Source organism: Carcharhinus amblyrhynchos, chromosome 15 (genome assembly GCF_965287045.1).
Source record: "Carcharhinus amblyrhynchos chromosome 15, sCarAmb.v2.hapA, whole genome shotgun sequence".
Taxonomy (NCBI): domain Eukaryota; kingdom Metazoa; phylum Chordata; class Chondrichthyes; order Carcharhiniformes; family Carcharhinidae; genus Carcharhinus; species Carcharhinus amblyrhynchos.
The window spans coordinates 37,704,730-37,723,912 of NC_137338.1; the positions used below are offsets into that span (position 1 = coordinate 37,704,730).

At 43.9% G+C, this 19,183-nt stretch overlaps 1 protein-coding gene across 1 annotated transcript in view; it reads left to right on the top strand.

Annotated features, from left to right (window-relative positions):
- mao (monoamine oxidase) overlaps positions 1-19,183 on the top strand; it is a 160,968-nt gene that overhangs the window by 137,169 nt on the left and 4,616 nt on the right. Inside the window, exon 14 of the mRNA XM_080203830.1 lies at positions 11,627-11,689. Within this exon, the coding sequence (XP_080059956.1) occupies positions 11,627-11,689 (63 nt within the window). The remainder of the gene's footprint in view (positions 1-11,626; positions 11,690-19,183) is intronic.

A 19,183-nucleotide genomic window follows, 5' to 3' on the forward strand; every position in this document is an offset into this window, starting at 1 on the left:
CCCTGTACCCCTTCTTTTCTCTTATCCCCCTTTCATTGTATGAGTGCAAAAGGAGTGGACATTGTGAAACCCGTCTTTGATGTTTTGTGCGCGTGTGAAATAAATTAGCCTTTTTGTTTTGTCTTATCTCAAGCTTGCTGGGTGAGTCATTCAGAGAAGATTGCAACGCTCCAAATTTAAGTGTTGGGGAAAATATGCCACCATTTATAAAGGGGGAAATCAAAACCACACCTGTTTCTGGTTGCATACTGAGAGAAGAAATTAGGGCTCTTTAAGTTAATTCCCCTCCTGTCAGTAACATAACAATTGGAAAAGTGTGTGCTAAAAGGAGCAGTTAGCATGGATTTGTAGAGGGTGCATAGTGCTCAATTAAGTTTGTTTTTTTTTGAGGATAACAGTGTATAGATAGAGAGAATCTGTGATTATAAGGCATTTGTAGGAGATCTGTGTAACCATATGGATCGAGTGATGTCTGAAAACAGATAGCAACTAAATGTGGTACATGAATACTTGTGAATTGGCAGAAAGTAGGTAACAATGTGCCTCGGGGAAACCTAATGCAAAAGCAAAATACTGAGGATGCTGGAAATGTGAAATAAAAACTGAAATGCTGTAAATACTTAACTGATCTGGCAACATCTGTGTAGAAAGAAACAAGATTAAGGTTTCGTCAGAACCAAGTGATACAAGATCGTTAGCCTGAAACCTTAAATTGATTTCTCTATCTGTTGCAAAACCTACTGACTATTTCCAATATTTTTTGTTTTTGTATGCTGGAACCTATTTTGCTTTCCATTTAAATAAATTATTTAGACATAGGCACAAGAGAAATTATATTGAAGTTTTTTTTTAAATGTGATAAGAGGAAGAGTGGTGGAGAATGCATCTGAAAAACACCAGTTTTGTTTCCACAGGGAGCTCAAATCACAATGTTAGAATTGTTCTCAATGCCTCCAATAATGCTCTGACTTTAATTAAATAGTCATAAATAAATTCAGGGGGAACATAATGCATGTCAGAATTAATTTAGTATTTTACTTGAATTTAATTTGAAACTACCATTAGAGAATGTCAGAATTAATTGTTTTTTATGTAAATTAATTTTGGAGTGCACTTTTCATTAACCTTAACGTAATTAGAAAATAGAATTTAAGTTAATGCCATGAACATACTTGCTGTCACCATGTTTGTAGAGTCCTGAGATGGCATGCATTTCAAACAACCAGTCTCCCAAAGGGGAGAAATAGGAGTGTCAAGAGAGAAACTTTCAACTTCCTGATTTCTGAATTCTCTTTACAATTGTATCTGCATGTCTCCTCCTCGCATATACAGACACATAATCATACCACAGTCTATTCTACCACCCCCACACGCCCTCTGTATCTGCCACTTGTGAAAAGAAGTCCAGGCAGCAGATGTCCCCATGGAAGCATTTGGTACACAGTGTGTTGGCTAATGAAACCTCTTTGTCTTAGATGGGTTATTTGGTTTGATCTATTATTGTCACATGGATTGGGATACAGTGTAAAGTATTGTTTCTTGCTATACAGACAAAAACATACCATTTATGGGGGAGAAGGAAAGGAGAGGTGCAGATGTAGTGTTGTAGTTACCAATAGAGTATAGAGAAAGATCAGCTTAATATGTGATAGATCCATTCAAAAGTCTGATGGCAGCAAGGAAGAAGCTGTCTTGAATTTGTTGGTATGTGTTCTCAGACTTTTGTATCTTTTTCCCGACGAGAGAAGGTGGAAGAGAGAATGTCCGGAATGCATGGTGTCCTGGATTATGCTGGCTGCTTTCCCGAGGCAGTAGGAAGTGTAGTTGGAATCAGTGGACGGAAGGCTGGTTTGTATGATGAACTGGGCTACGTTTGCCATCCTTTGTGGTTCCTTGCGGGCTTGGTCAGAGCAGAAGCCACACCAAGCTGTGGTACATCTGGAAAGGATGCTTTCTATAGTGTATCTGTAAAAATTGGTGAGAGTTGTAGCGGATATGGTGAATTTCCTTGTTCTCATGAAAAACTAGAGGTGTTGGTGGGCTTTCTTAACTATAGTATTAGCATGGAGGGACCAGGACAAATTGTTGATGATCTGGACACCTAGAAATTTGAAGCTCTCAACATTTCCACTTCATCACTATTGATGTAGATAGGGGCATGCCCTCCAATACGCTTCCTGAAGTCAATGACAATCTCCTTCATTTTACTAGGTTATGCTGCTGACCTGAGGCTTTCCACTTTCCAGCTTTGAGGGAAACTAATGGGTCTTATTAAAATTGAAGCTACTAGCCAGTGTGGAACAGGCTAATGTCTTTAAGATTATTGAATCATCTACCATCTAATTTGCAACTCTTGACACATCATCCCTTTCCTTTCCAGCTCTACGTTGTTCTACTCCCATTGTTTGTGCCAAATGTCATTCTCTCTATTGTCTGAATGTTAAATCACATGCAACAATTGTTAACCTAGCATTCAGAGATATTTTTGACTCAATGGCAGGAATTCTCCCACTAAAGTTCTAAGTGTCAAATTCAGAGAAAATTGCACTGGTTTTTTCAGCATATTTCCCAATTAGAATCTCCCACACTCTGTGCATTGCAGAGAGCACTAGTGTGATTATCATTAAAAACCAGGGGACAGGATCTGTTCCCGCTGAAGAGGCTGAAATCAGTGCAATGAGTGGGACCCCACGCATGTACACGTCTCTGGGAAATCACTAAAACCCTAACCCTAAAACAATCTCTCACTGAGATCACTGCCCTCAAACCCACACAGACATCGCTGGCCTCAGTGCTGGCTTCTCACCAACCGCGCGCCCCCCCCCCCCCCCCCCCCCCGCCTATCCCCCCCCATAACTGCTGGCCTTTCAGGTCCTCACCACTCCCACCCCCACAGACATCACTAGCACCCCTTCTCCACCTGCATGGATATCGCTGGCCTCTCACCCCAACCCCACGCACTAGTCCCCATCCACAGATATCAGTGGACTCCCCCACCCAACATTGCTGGCCTCTCTCCTACGCTCCCTGCCCCTCACACACTGCTGGCCTCCCCTTCTCCTCCAATGGGGGCCTCTGGCCTTCCCTTTCCCCTCCCCACACCCAACCCCCTCCCAGCCCAGACATCTCTGCCCCATCCACACAGTGACCTTTAATTTCTACTGGGAACAGGTGACCACCCCTCTCCTCAGGTGTGCGAGCACCTCACACAGATGCTGGACCATGTCCTTGGATAGTCTGAGCCAATGACGGCACTTAACCTCCGACAGCCCCTCCAATGAATGCCTAGTCTGGTACTGCCTAGACCTCCGCATCCTCCTTCTCCTGGCCACCCTTTCTAGAGACTGCTTTCCCACTTCATGGCCTTTGGCGGCAGCAATTCCACCCCCCCCCCCCCCCCCCCCCCGGCTCCAACCACCCTCATCCCCTGTCTTCCTGAGGGCCTTCCGCTGGTTGCTCCTGGAGTAGCCTCTGTATGCTCGCCACCTCTGGAGTCGCCTCCTGAGCTGCCATCATGAAGGTCAGCTCTAAATCAATCCGTCCCAGACTCATTCTGCACGGTGGTGGTTAGAATTAGAAAGATCAAGAGATATATGTTATTGCTGGCACCTACCCCCGCATCCCCCCTCATCCCCCAATCCCTCATTGAGTCCGGTACCCCCACTTATGGATGCTGGCAGCACAATTCAGTCTGGTGCCATGCTTCACCTGATTGGATTGCCTGCCATTGGCATCATGAACACGGCAGGCAGGGAGAGAATGCAGGTTGGTGTGTGGGTGTGACCATTGCATGGCCTATTGCCAGTAGTGCAACTACAGTATTCCCTTCCAGGCGTGTGTTACAGCTCAGGCACACAGGGCAGGGACGGACTCCTATCACTGCAGAGTACATGCAGTATGAGTGTCTGTGTTAACCTGAGCACTCCGGCTTGGAGCACCAGCTGCTTGAACTGATGAGCCCTCAAACAGCACATGGTGCACTTCCCACCTCGCCCCCTCCCCCCCCCCCCGCCCCGCCAACTCTCTAAAACCCCAGCATTTAGTCCCTCACCACACCCAGAACAAAGAAACAGCCCAGTGACTGCAGAGAGCAGCCTGGCCAGCACTCAGAGGGTACTAGCCTGAAAATATAACTTGCCTTCTTCCCCACCCCTCAGGGCCACGGCACAGAACCTGAACATCTGCAGGAAGCTCCACACATAGAGCAGCAAAACTCTAGGCTGTGCCTCCAACCTCCCCAGCACTCCAGGGGCTGCAGCTCCATCAGACTTACCTCCTCTCTCCTGTTCAACACTACCACACGAATTCCTAACTTTTATATACTTAGTGTGAACCGTGCCAGAGTGACATCACACCAGAGAGGTGGGAGACACTAACAAGGGCGGAGATTGCTGCCTCAGACCTGCTAATCAGATGTTAATATATGCAAAAACATGCAAATGATGGTTACACTGATTTTTGGCGTGGTTCCATCACTGCCAAAAGATTTGGGTTGAGTGATGCAAATGTGGCACAAACGCTCGCGTGAACCCTGCGAATCGGCGGCCGTGGGAATCTTGCGGCCCACTGCACTAGTAAATGAGTGTAGTGGGTTGGGAGAATCAGTCCCAATGTGGTTTCACCACATACTCTAATATTCCATACTCAATGCAACCTCTCAGATTTCTCTTTTTTGCTCGTTTAGCGCTCACTGCACTGGGAAATAATTCATTCCAGAAACCAATTAGAAAACCCACTGAGGGAAAAAATATCCATTTTTCACTTTGGCAGCGGTTCCCTCAATTTCATCGTCTTTCCCCTAATCAGTGTACTGCACAAAAAGTCTTCTAGTATCTATGTGGTTTATCCCCTTAATTGTTTTAAATGCTGAAAATATATCTTCCCTTGTTCTCCTGTTTGTACCGAGGAAAAATAATCCGCATTCTGAGACTGTCATCAATCAGGAATAATCCTTTTTGCCACTTTGTGTAGTCACTGAAAACTGTGAGGTAACCATAGCAATACTATACATCCAGTTACAAACAGTTATCTATTGTTGACAGATTTGCCTTGCATTATAAATAAGGCAGAGGCAGCAATTGGAATTTGGCACATATTAGAGAATTATTTCTGGAAACTTTCACACATCAATGTGCTATTTGAGGTACATGTTTGAGAGCTGCTAACAGTATTCAGCATGTGGTAACACAGTTAATACTCCTGGTATCATCGTCTTAGCTTAGATTGTCTTAGCTTAGGATCGATAGAGGCTATTGGTAAACTTTTTCTAACATATGAAACATACAGAAACATAGAAGATAGGAGCAGGAGGAGGACACTTGGCCCTTCGAGTTCGCTCCACCATTCATTATGATCATGGCTGATCATCCGACTCGATAGCCTAATCCTGCTTTTTCCCTCATAACCTTTGATCCTATTCGCCCCAAGTGCTATATCCAACCATCTCTGGAATACATCCAATGTTTTGGCATCAACTATTTCTTGTGGTAATAAATTCCACAGGCACACGTGAAGAAATGTCTCCTCACCTCCATCCTAAATGGTCTACCCTGAATCCTCAGACTGTAACCCCTGGTTTTGGACTCCCCCACCATCGGGAATATCCTCCCTGCATATACCCTGTTTAGTTCTGTTAGAATTTTATAAGTCTCTGAGATTCCCCCTCATCTGTCTGAGCTCCAGCAAAAACAATCCTAACCTAGTCAATCTCTCCTCACACGTCAGTTCCTCTATGCCCAGAATCAGCTCTTCTGGTTGTATGCAGGTCAAGGCTTAGCACAAGGCTTCACACAGAACCATCCCTCTGTTGTCATGTGATCTTACATCACTAATAATGTAGGCTGTCTACTGACATATTTAACATTAACCCTTTACACTACATCTGACTGCCTCCCCCACCCACCCCCACAGCCCCCTAAATCTCTGACTCTATTCAATACATTATTGACATTACCCAACCTCTCCCCCCAAAGTCTCTGCCTTCATTCCTTGTTTGTAGAGATAAGCATTGTGGTACTTTCACCAATCTCCCTCACCTTGTTCTCAGTTTTCTCAGAGGATGTGTAGGATTCAAGTCCATCTTCTCTTTCAAACCCAGTAGAGTAGTCTGTGAATCATCATATACTACAGCTTGCTATTCAAGTCACCTTCTTCTGGGTAACTGGTCCATTCCATTGGAGGTTTTCTTCTTGTAGGTATGATTACACCACTATTCAATTTTCAGTCTCCACAAGTTAAAATCATGGATGTTGTGCTTTTTCCAAAGCCTTTCCTTCATGATCTTGGTCACAAAGTTATACTGACTCTTAGCCATGTACTCCACAATGTTTCTGATGTGCATGATACACATCCCTCACTCTCCCTCTATCTGCTGCTTTCAGGAATGGCAAAAGCATCCTGAGAAGGGCAGGAAGTTGAGTTCACAGTTGTCTTCTCATTAGTAGTTTGCGCAGAGCCAGACCATTCTGGAGTGGTGCGGAATGATAGCTCAACACTGCCAAGTTAATGTTGTTATTTTTCTTCAACAAAGCCTTCATTTCATCACCCCTTTTTTTGGCCTCCTTACTAACTTGCAGGTGTCTGGCTAGTCTTAAGAACAAACTCATAGATTTCTGTGAGTTGCTTAAAACATTTATGGGCAGACTGGGGCATTGACTGAAGTGACTACGTCTGCAATGCTATGCATTGCAAAGATTTGTTTTAATAATGTCATGACAGCTTCCAGGGTGAGATTTTCTGGTGCCCCAGCAGCGTGTTTTTCAGCGTTGGGGGCAGCTCACCACTGGCCACTGGCAGGATCTATCTACTGTGTTTTGCATGGCTCTTCCATCCTGGCACTGGGGGAATCCACCCTGAGGTGTCACCTTCGGCGAGACTGGAAGATCCCGTCCAGGAAGAGCTGGAAAATCCTGTCCCTAACCTCCATCCATCTGGAGATCATTAACATCTATGAGGCATGTCTTCCTTTGAATACAAAATGATCCATTCCAAAAAGAGTCTGAATGGAAAAGAGGATATCATCAGTGTTTTTGGATATCATCAGTGGTGATTGAAATGTGAAAGGCCCAAAAAGCAGATGAAGATTGCGCTGCTCAAAGAGATGGCCAGAATATGTTCCAAATAATTTCATCAAAAAGCAATACTCTGAGCAATGTAGACATCTGTGTCGTGGACGACTTGTTGATTCATGGTGAGAGTTTGATCATAACTGAGGTCCTCAGTGAGTACACCAGGGACACTAAGACATAACAAAATGTCATGCCAGAGCGCAAAAATTGTTTATTCAATTCATCTGTGGAATATGTGCATCACTGGCTGGCCAGCATTTATTGCCCATCCCTAGTTGCCCTTGCAGGGCTGTTGAGACCAACCACATTTCTATGACTCTGGAGTCACATGTAGGCCAGACCAGGTAAGAACAGCAGATTTCCTTCCCCAAAGGACATTAGTGAACCAGATGGGTTTTTACAACAAACAACAATGGTTTCATGGTCATCATTAGGCTTTTAATTCCAGATTTTTTTTTCATTGAATTCAAATTCCACCATCTGTCGTGGCGGGATTCAAACCTGGGTTCCCAGAACATTAGCTGAGTTTCTGGATTAATAGTCTAGCAATGATAATACCACTAGGCCATTGCCTCTCCCGCAAATCTGAAATCTTATAATGATTTTAAGATGCCTAGCCACCAAACAGACTTCTGTGTTCTGCTGCTACTTCTCGGCTTGATCTGGACCTTCCACATGTTCGAAGCACTCTGAAATGAGAAACAATTTCTCAATGGCTTTTCTTTCTAGCCTGTCTTCAAATTCTGTTGGCATTTCTGGTTGCACTGCTCTTTCCCCACAATTGCTGCTTTTTTAGTTGCTGGGCATTTTTCTTCTATCTTCAGTCTTGCTGGTATCTTACGCAATGTTCTTTCCATTGTCTTTAGTGCTGTCAGCATCTGTTATCATCATTTTGGGTCTTAGATTATCCTTGGTTAGGCTCGATAGAGACTGCTGGAGGCAGAGCTATTGGTAAACTTTACCGTTTAATTAACACTCATCTAACTGTACATAGGACAAGACTTCATACAGAACCATCCCACATTAGGCTTTTAAATCACTGATGATTTAGACTGTTTATTTACATATTTAACATTAACCCCTTACACCACATCTCCCCCCATTCCCCCAGATCTCTGACTCTATTCAATATATTATTTATGTTATACTATAACATTCAGTTTTATTTAAGTTATTACAGTACGGAAGCAAAAACCCAATTAATGTAATTTAAATATTTATCATCTCAGATGAGACAAACTGCAATTATCTTATGTTCAGTAGTTCGAACCAGTTCATATTAAATAAGTTTTAATATTGAGTTAATGTAAACATTCTGTTAGGAACCAAGACCTGACTCAGTATATTCTTTTTGTGAACTAAATATAGAGGATTGCTCTCTAAAAAATTCAGACTGGACAAAGACTTAAAATGGCTGAATCTATATCATTAACCTGGAGACCTAGTGCTAGTGCCCCTACCCACAAACCCTTTCCAAACCGAGTTCAATGGCCAGTATCAGGTGGCCAAAAAGATTAACGAAGTAAACTACCTCATCCACACCCTGGGTAGGATGAGAAAGCACCAGCTGTGCCACTTTAACCTTCTGAGCTACAAAATCTCTGTCTGCTGTTCTACCACCTGACCATCAGCATCACCAACAAGCGAGCTCTGACTCTGCTTGGAGACCTGGCCCCATCTCGCTGCTACTGCTTGGAAATCCTGTACCATCGCTTACAAGGCTGATTCACCTCTGCTTGCCTGCCTCATTGTGTGAAGTCAGTAGCACCACCCGGAATTATCCAGCATCCATTTACCGCTCATTGACCTCCGTGAAGGAGTACCTCATTGGGCTTTGATTGTGGACTTGAACCTACATGAAACAATACTTCTGTTGTCACTGCACTGTCAATTTTTCTTTTCTCAATCCCTGTTTTACTGAATGAGAGCAAAGGAAGCAACGTTGTGACCTTTCTCCTGCATTTTGACTGTATGTCAATAAACTAACACATTGAATTCATCCTATGTCATGTTTGCTGAAGGGTTATTAATAGAAAAGTGGATTGCACAAAAACCCAGGGGTTGGGAAATAGGCCACTCCTTATAAAGGGGGAATTAAATCAAAAATATCATTCTGTTTATGGATGGGTGAAGAAAGGAGGGAAAGGAGCTGTTTAAATTAACAACCCCCCTTCCCCCCATTCGGAACAATCCCTTGATACTCAGTTGTGTAAGAGGAATTTGAATTCATGTGTTACTAAAAAGCTTGAAAACAAAGTTAACTACGTGAATGAAATTCAGTGAAGAAAGGCTTTAATCCTGCTCTTCATTGAAGAAACAGGTTTGTTCTGCAAAATAATTTGATATAATTCAAGAAAAAACATTGTTAAATTCTGTTTCTAGTTCTTTACTGAAGATGTACAGTTTGAATTTTACACGTTACTCTTTTAACTTCCCAATGAATGGAAATATTATCATTACAATTCAATGTGATTATAAATTTTAATGTCAATATAAAGGATTTTATTAGTGGTTCCTTCACGCTTCTATCAATCTCCTATCATTAGTAGCTTTGATCGCTATTGTAGCCGGTGGACCAAGTTTTTTCTGTGTCAGTGCCTCAACTGAGAGGAAAGGAGATTTTCCAGTTCATTGAGCTGTCTTCAGCCCGCGGATGTGTGGCTGTCAAAGTTACTCCATGGACAAATTCACTGCTAGTTAATCATTGCACAATAAAATTGGAAATTCTACAATGTCTAATTTGATAGCTATTGAGATGCATGGCTTAAAACCTGACTTCAAGGTGATTCAGGCTCCTGAAAGATGATTTCAGTTTACATTGCCATTTGACTTGAAAATAAGATGATTGTCAAATTAAAAAATGAACTCTCCTTAATTTACTCTCCCCATTCTCATGATTTTCCAAAGTACTTCAGATCCGAAGAATAATTTTTGGAAGGGTGATTAAAATTGTCCTGTGGGCAAATGCAGAGCCCTTGTACACAGCAAAGTCCCCATCAAAAGCAATGAGATAAATGACCGATTAATCTGTTTTGATTGTGGCAAATTACTGCGGATGCTGGAATCTGAAACAAAAACAGAAAATGCTGGAAAATCTCAGCAGGTCTGACAGCAACTGTGGAGAGAGAATAGAGCCAACGTTTCAAGTCTGACGAAGGGTCATCCTCTATTCTCTCTTTATTGGTGTTGTCAGACCTGCTGAGATTTTCCAGCATTTTCTGTTGTTCGTAGTCTTAGATGTTGACAGCATGGAAGCAGGCCCTTCGGCCCAATTTGTCCATGCCGCCCTTTTTTTTAACTACTAAGCTGATCCCAATTGTCCACATTTGGCCCATATCCCTCCATATCCATCTTACCCATGTAATTGTCTAAATGCTTTTTAAATGACAAAATTGTACCGGCCTACCGCCTAGTTCGTTCCAAGCACTCACCACTCTGCCTGTAAAAGAAAAAAATTGCCCCTCTGTACCCTTCTGCACCTCTCTTTCTGTTTTGATTATGTTTGATGAGGGGCAGATGTGGGCCAGCTTGTTGTTCTTTTAATAGAACCAGGGAATCTTTTACATCCACCTACACAGTTAGCTTGGGTTTCACCTTAATATACCATCTGCAGACATTTCCACAGTATTACACTGAAACATCAGCCTAGATTAGAATCTCAAATCCTGTATTGAAGCTTTAACCCATGATCTGCTGACTCGGAGGCTAAAGTGCTACTACTGAGCTAACCTGGCAGAGCTCGACTCATTTTTTTCCAACCTCCAACCAAAATACATTGTGTCTAGAATATGTAGGAAAATTTTCTTCTGTTCAGAGGATATAGCCTTTTTTTTAATGGTTACTGCCCTTAGCGATATTGTCCAGTGACAATGCAGATTAGGACTTGTTACTATTTTCTGATATGTGCTGGTAGGAGGTGGCACTTCTGCTGCCAGGAGTTATTGGAAAATGATCCTCATTTAACCTTGGTGAGGCTCAAGGGGTTGGTCTGAATAGCAGTGTTGTCCTGGTGATAGTTTAAGGGGAGAAATGTTGCCCTGGTGATGCAGATTGGAGGTTAATGCAGGTGTGCTAATCTAATTTTCTATTTGAGTAGCATTTGAATCAGCGGTTAGTTGGCAAATGTCAGATAACTTGTAACTGTCAGCCAGTCCTCTATTACTTAAGGGTACACTCATTGCTAGGAAATATAAGACAACTTGGAACAGCAAGGTGGTTAGCACTGCTGCTTCACAGCACCAGGGACCAAGGTTCGATTCCAGCCTTGGATGACTATCTGTGTGGAGTTTGCACATTCTCCCCATGTCTGCATGGGTTTCCTTTGGGTGTTCCGGTTTCTTTCCACAGTCTAATGATGTGCAGGTTAGGTTGAGTGGCCATGTTGCATTTCCCCTGAGTGTCCCAGGATATCTAGGTCAGGGGGATTGGCAGGGTAAATACGTGGAATTACACGGATAGAGCCTGGGTAAGGTGCTGTGTCGGAGATACTTGATGGGCCAAATAGCCTCCTTCTGCACTGAAGAGATTCTAATCTATTCTGTTTTTATTTTTCCCTTCAGATCCTGCATGAAATGGGAAAGATTTCGAAAGGTGACATCTGGAAAGATGAACCACCATCTTTGGTAAGTTTCTGAGCATTTCTATGATGTTACTTGTGTGGTCACATGGACTTGCTGCTAGAGGCCAATTGATAATTGCAACATCATGTTTTATCTGTCAGCCTTTTGTTCATCAGCTGGGACCTCCAGCTGCTTTAAAATAAATTCTTCTGTACATTATTAAAATAATTAGTACTACACTAACATTCATGCAGATATAGTGAGTTCAGTTAGTTGTTTTTGTCATGCGCATATGCTTGTGTGCTAATCAGGGGTGATTTTATTATCTTTCTATACCACCTCATGATTTCCACATGGAAGACTTCTCAATTCCACTGAAACTGCTATACTTAACCATTCGGCAGTTCTTCTTCCATTGACTCTCCGTATAACTTCTCAGATATTATCTGTATTTCATTCAGAGGATAGTTTCTAGTACCTTGGAACATAGTTTCCTTTTTTTATAGTTATTGATAAAAGTGACGTCAATTAAAACTTAAGAAAAGCTTCGTCAGTTAAAAATCTATGCTTATTGGTTGTTTCCTTATCTTGCTGTGACAACATTCAGGCTTGTTGCTAAGTGGCAGGTCACATTCACGCCACACAAATGTCAGGGTTGGGGTTAGGGTTAGGGCTAATGCAGAGCATCTCAACAAGAGCGAATCCAACCATCTCCCTTTGACATTCAATGCCATTACCATCACTAAATCCTCCACTACTGACATCTTGGGGTGACTATTGATCAGAAACTGAACTGAACCAACTATGTAAATACTGTAGGTGCAAGGGCAGGTTAGGGACTGGGAATTAAGTGGTGAGTAACTCACCTCCTGAATCCCCGAAGTCTGTCCACCAGAGTGGCACAGTGGGTAACACTGCTGCCTCACAGCTCCAGGGACTTGGATTCGATTCCTGGCTTGGATAACTGTCTGTGTGGAGTCTGCACGTTCTCCCCATGACTGTGTGGGTTTCTTCCAGGTGCTCCAAAGATGTGCAGGAAGGTGCATTGGCCATGCTAAATTGCTCCTTAGTGTTCCGGCTTATCTAGGTTAGAGGGATTAGTGGAGTAAATATGTGGGATTACGGGGGTAGTACCTAGGTGGGATTGTTGTCAGTGCAAACTCAATGGACTGAATGGCCTCCTTCTGCACAGTAGGGATTCTTTGAAGTAGTCTGAAATTCTATCCATAAGGCTCAAATCAGGAGTATATTGGAATACTTTCCAATTTCCTGGACGAGTGCAGCTCCAGCTTGTCAATTCAAGAGGCTTGGACATCATCCAAGTCAAAGTAGCTCACTTGATTGGACCTCCATCCACCATTTTAAATATTTACTCCCTCCACCACTGACACCTAGTGGCATCAGTGCTAATATAAGATGCATTGCAGCAACTCATCAAGCCTCCCTTAACAACACTTTGCAAACCCACAACCAGTTCTGGCTGATTTGATGCAAGATTTTTTAACTTTGACCGTGTAGATCCAGTGTACATGTGCTAAACCATCAATGCAATCTAAAAGATAACCATCCAAGTTGCAGACATGGTGAAAGTATTGCCACTTGTTTTTAGAGGTTGTTTGATGAACTAGTCACTAGAAGTGTTGCCCTGGTGATGCAGATTGGAGGTTAATGCAGGTGTGCTAATCTAAGTTTCTATTTGAGTAGCATTTGAATCAGCGGTTAGTTGGCAAATGTCAGACAACTTGTAACTGTCAGCCAGTCCTCTATTACTTAAGGGTACACTCATTGCTAGAAAATATAAGACAACTTGGAACGGCACAGTGGCTAGCACTGCTGCTTCACAGCACCAGGGACCAAGGTTCGATTCCAGCCTTGGGTGACTGTCTGTGTGGAGTTTGCACATTTTCACTGTGTCAACTAGTCACTAGTTCATATATTCAGCAGAGGCCAAAATATGGCCACCCATATCTGTAAAGTCATTCAAAAGGCCACCCAAAAGTCTGTAACAGGCATGTGGGGGGTGCTATATCAGCCATTGGAGCTTCAGCTGGTCAGTATGACTGGTAAATGGAGCAGAAATGCAAGGAGGGGAAACTCAGAGAGGAGAAAATATAGAGGGGGATTTGAGGAAAAATTATTTTACCCAGAGGGTGGTGACATTCTGGAATGCACTGCCTGGGAGGGTGATGGAGATGGGGTGCCTCACATCCTTTAAAAAGTACCTGGATGAGTACTTGGCACGCCATAACATTGAAGGCTATGGACCAAGTGCTAGCAAGCAGAATTAGGTGGAAAGGTCAGGGCATTTCTTGCATCGGTGCAAACTTGATGGGCCAGAGGATCTCTTTTGCACCGTAGTATTCTATGATTCTGTGATTGAAGACTCTACTCACCTTACGTGATCTTAGAGAGCAATACTTGAACCAACTCAGATTCAACAAAGAAGTAATCATAGGATTGTGTCATTTCTTTTAAGAGGAGCTGCAGCCTCACATCAGGGGAAGAATGATGTTATTAGTGACCATAATGGCCACAGTCTTCCACACAACCAGATCATTCCAGGCAGCCGCAAGGCAATATATTGAACATCTCCCTGTACACCATCTGTCACTACATTTGGGAGGTGACAAAGACCCTACTTGTGAAGAGAGACAATCACATGATGAGTGGGCATGTGGATTTGCTAGGATAGCATGATTCCCAATGTTGGATGGAACCATCAATTGCACACACATGATTCCATGTCCACAGGGAGAGGTACAGAAACTAAAAGGTTACCATTCTATCAGTGTGCAGTTCATGTACGGCCATGCACAAAGAATCACGTTGCTGAGTGCTATTATCCTGGCAGCAGCCACAATGACTGCATTCTGAGACAGTCTGGCATTCCTGCTGTCTTCATGCTTCCAAGCAGAACCAGAGGGTGGCTATTCAGAGACAGGAGATACCCCATATACATCTGTCCCCTTCCATCTCCAAACAGCTGAGTACAACATGTGTTCAATGAAAACCTGATGGGACAGACTATCAGCATCCTAAGCACACTTTCACTGCCTGGACCACTCTGTGGGACCCCTCCCCTACAGACTGGAGCATGTTTCCCAGCTTTATGGTGGTCTTCACTATTTGCATAATATTGCTATCATGGGGGTACATCTATTGTAACCAAGTGTCTAGAAGCTACCTTAAGGGAGCAGGATCTGTCAGAGGGTTTTCAGCCAGACCCCTGACTTCCAGATGAGCTATGTAAGAGTGTCTGTTCAGATTCCACTTCTCAGGTAAACATTCCTTCAGCACCATGGATCCAGCATTCCTCACCTTACAACCCCCATGGGATGGCCATCATTGATTACAATCCCACAATAAAATTTACCAACAAAAAATGCCTCATACATCTTTATTCAAAAATACATCATTATACAAAAACTGCATTTTCTTTACTCTTGTGTGTGCCTTTGCCTGTCCTATTGTCCCTACCCAGTGGGTTGATTTAGCTCAGTTAGTTGGACAGCTGGTTCATGATGCCAAGTGACAGCAACAGTGCAGGTTCAATGCCCATACTGGCTGAGGTTATTCATGAAGGCACCTTCTCAACCTTAGCCCTGGCCTGAGGTGTGGTGATCCTCAGGTTAAATAATCACCGCACCATCAGGCTGAAGAGGCCGACAGTGCCAGGAATCCTGAAATCAGGGTGCTCTTTGACCAATTTTTTAAAAAACAGGAACCCCCATACGGCACCTGCCCCCAACCATCCCAGCACATGGGAAAACCCCATGGGCCCACTCCTCCTGTGGATGTGGGGACTACTCCCCCCCCAGTGGAGCTCTGGCACTGCCAGTGTACCACATTACCACAAAACCTAGTATGTTGGCACAGCAAATAACTAGGAAAGCTATAGAATGTTGTTGTTTATTGCAAGGGGAGTTGAATATAAAAGTTAGGGAGGTTATACTTCAGTTGTACAGGGCATTGGTGAGACCACATAGAGACACAGAGGTTTACAGCATGGAAACAGGCACTTTGGCCCAACTTGTCCATGCCGCCCTTTTTTTAAAACCCCTAAGCTAATCCAGTTGCCCGCATTTGGCCCATATCCCTCTATACCCATCGTACTCATGTAACTATCTAAATGCTTTTTAAAAGATGAAATTGTACCTGCCTTTACTACTACCTCTGGCAGCTTGTTCCAGACACTCACCACTCTCTGTGTGAAAAAATTGCCCCTCTGGACACTTTGTGTCTCCCTCCTGTCACCTTAAACCTATGCCCTGTAGTTTTAGACTCCCCTATCTTTGGGAAAAGATAATGACTAGGTAGCTGATCTGTGCCCCTCATTATTCTATAAGATCACCCCTCAGCCTCCAGAGAAAAAAGTCCCAGTCTATCCAGCCTCTCCTTATAACTCAATCCATCAAGTCCCTATTCCAAGTTTGGCCTTACCAATGTCTTGTACAACTTCAATAAGACATTCCAACTCCTGTATTCAATGTTCTGACTGATGAAACCAAGCATGCCAAATGCCTTCTTCACCACTCGGTCATCTGTGACTCCACTTTCAAGGAGCTATGTGCAAGAACCCCTAGATCTTTTTGTTCTGTAACTCTCCCTAACGCCCTACCATTAAATGAGTAAGTACTGCTCTGATTCAATCTACCAAAGTGCATCACCTCGCATTTGTCTAAATTAACCTCCATCTGCCATTCGTCAGCCCACTGGTCCAATTGGTCAAGATGCCGTTGCAATTGGAGATAACTTTCTTCACTGTCCACTTTTCCACCAATCTTAGTGTCATCTGCAAATTTACTAACCATGCCTCCTATATTCTTATCCAAATCATTAATATAAATGACAGATAATAGTGGACCCAGCACTGATCCCTGAGGCACACCACTAGTCACAGACCTCCAGTTTGAAAAACAACCCTCTACAACCACCCTCTTATTTCTGTCCATGTCTATGTAAACAACTTCAACTGCACATCTGGGCACTGTATGCAGTATTGGTCTCCTTATTTAAGGAAAGATGTAAATGCATTGGAAGTAGTTCAGAGAAGGTTTGCTGGATTGATACCAGGAATGGGTAGGTTTTCTTCTGAGGATAGGTTGGACAGGCTACACTTGTATCAAGAGGTGACTTGATTGAAATATCAAGATCCTGAGTGCTCTTAACAGGGGGATGTGGTAAGGATATTTCCTCTTGTAGGAAAAATTAGAACTAGGGTCTCTGTTTAAAAAATTAGGGATCACCCATTTAAGACAGATGAGGAGAATTTTTTTCTGAGGATCATAAGTCTTTGGAACTCAAAATGCAGTGGAAGTAGATTCTTGGAATATTTTAAGGCAGAGATGGTTAGAGTCTTGATAAGCAAGGGAATAAAAGATTATCAGGAGTAGGTGGGAGGTAGAGTTGAGGGCATAATCAGATCAGCCATGATTGTATTGAATGACAAGCTTAAGGGACCGAGTGGCCTACTCCTCTTAATTCGTATGTTCATATGTAAATGATAGTGATGTGATGTATTAAGCAGCCTGATATGATGGGTAGGAGATGTTCGTTTGAAGGTGCATTCAGTGATCTTGACCATCCAGGTAAGGTGGTTAAACATTTCCCAGCGTGGCTCTGGATCCTCAGTGTCAGGCCCATGGCCATCTACAGGACAGATTTTTCATCACTAGGAATTGGACACAGGGATTCGTGCCCGTTTCTCTGGGGCACTCTGTTATCATGACTGCTGCAGAGGTCTCCATGAAATTCTGCCTTCAGTTTCCAATTGCAGTATCAACACGCATTTCTTTCTGCGCGTGCCCTTTAAGAGAGACAGATTACCTTTAAGACCTTCAGGCTAGCTGGAACACATGACAGCTTTGCATGCTGTTAGGCCACTTTTTGAGTGTGTAGCCAGCCAGCAGCTCGGATCGTGTCATCTACTTGCTAAAATCAGGCAAATGAGGCAGCAACGTGAAAACTGCACACAGCAGCTTCAATGAGATGGATGTAGACATATTGTGTTCCATGTATCAGAATACAAGCAAGCCAATGTTTGGCTCAAACAACGTTGGCAATTTTTTTCCTGCACCAAACTTGATCATACAAATGTTGGTTTTACGTCTGATGCCGTGAGCTCCTTCAAATTCAGCCGTTTCACACAGCAAAACAAGACGCCTGCCACAAAGCTGAACCTTTTGCCCTAGCTGCATATTTTTCTGACTGTCAGGGCCGATGAGCACATTTGGCAAGATGAAGTTTGGCATGACAATAAACTGAATTCCAAAAGAAGTTGAGGTTTGAAGGAAAGAAACAATTGCTGAACAAATGTAAAACAACGTCATAGCAATAAATCGCTGAGTTAAAAAAGAGGAAGCAAAAGATACTAGAATATGTGTGTGTGTGTGTGTGTGTGTGTGTGTGTGTGTGTGTGTGTGTGTGTGTGTGAGTGGGTGGGTGGGTGGGTGTTATGTGAGTCTGCCATACACCCTGTCTCGGTTTTTGCACACACACACACACACACACACACACACACACTCCCTCCCTTTCTCACTCAGTCACCATCTCTTCACTCAAAGGGTGGTGAATCTCTGGAATTCTCTGCCCGTTGAAGTGGTGGAGGCTGCCTCACTAAATATTTTTAAGACGTGGGTTGATGGGTTTTTGATAAGCGAGGGGATTAAGGGTTATGGGGAGAGGGCGGGAAAGTGGAACTGAGCAGCGACAGATCAGCCATGATCTTATTGAATGGTGGGGCAGGCTCGAAGGGCCAGATGGCCTACTCCTGCTCCTATTTCTTATGTTCTTATGTTCCCTGGTCCTGCTTAAATGACAAACTTCAACCTCCCTGGGCCCGACACAACTTTCCCCTCTCTGACCCCGACGTAACTTTACTCCCTGCTCTCCAGTGCTGCCATTTCTTGGCTGTCTGACCTCCAGCCCCACCGTGCCCGTCTCCCTGCGCTCCCACTCCAACTTGCCTTTGCTTCTCTCGCCCACAAGCCTTCAGGACACTGTTCATTGCTGCACCAATCAAAGGCTGTTTTGCTCCCTTATTTTTCCCAGTAACTTCATTGCCGTGTTGATGTAAGCTTGCTTGTAACACTAATAAAACCATAAACTGAAACTCTCCCTTACTTGCTGCTGATAGGCTCACTCATCAGCATATCAGCAGCAAGAACGGGAGAGGAACAGCCTGTGATTGGAGAAGCAGCTCCAGGCAGAATCGAGCATTGAAACTCAGCTGATTGAGAGGGGCCGCGTGGAGGGGCTCCGGAGGGGGGCTGAGTGGAGGGGCTCTGGTGGGGGAGGTGGGGGCCTGCGTGGAGGGGCTACAGGGGGGAGGTGTGGAAGGGCTCCCGGGTGGGGGGGGGGGAGCGCATGGAGGGGCTCTGGGAGGCTGTGTAGAGGGGCTCCTGGAGCGGGGAGGGTGCTGCGTGTTAGGTCTCAGGGCGTGGGAGGGGTAGGGGGCTTCACAGAGGGGCTCTGGGGAGCTGCATTCGGCATGTGGGTTGTACCTTGGACAAGCCTACTCTGGAAGAACAACAATTTGAGTCTTTGACCATTTTATTC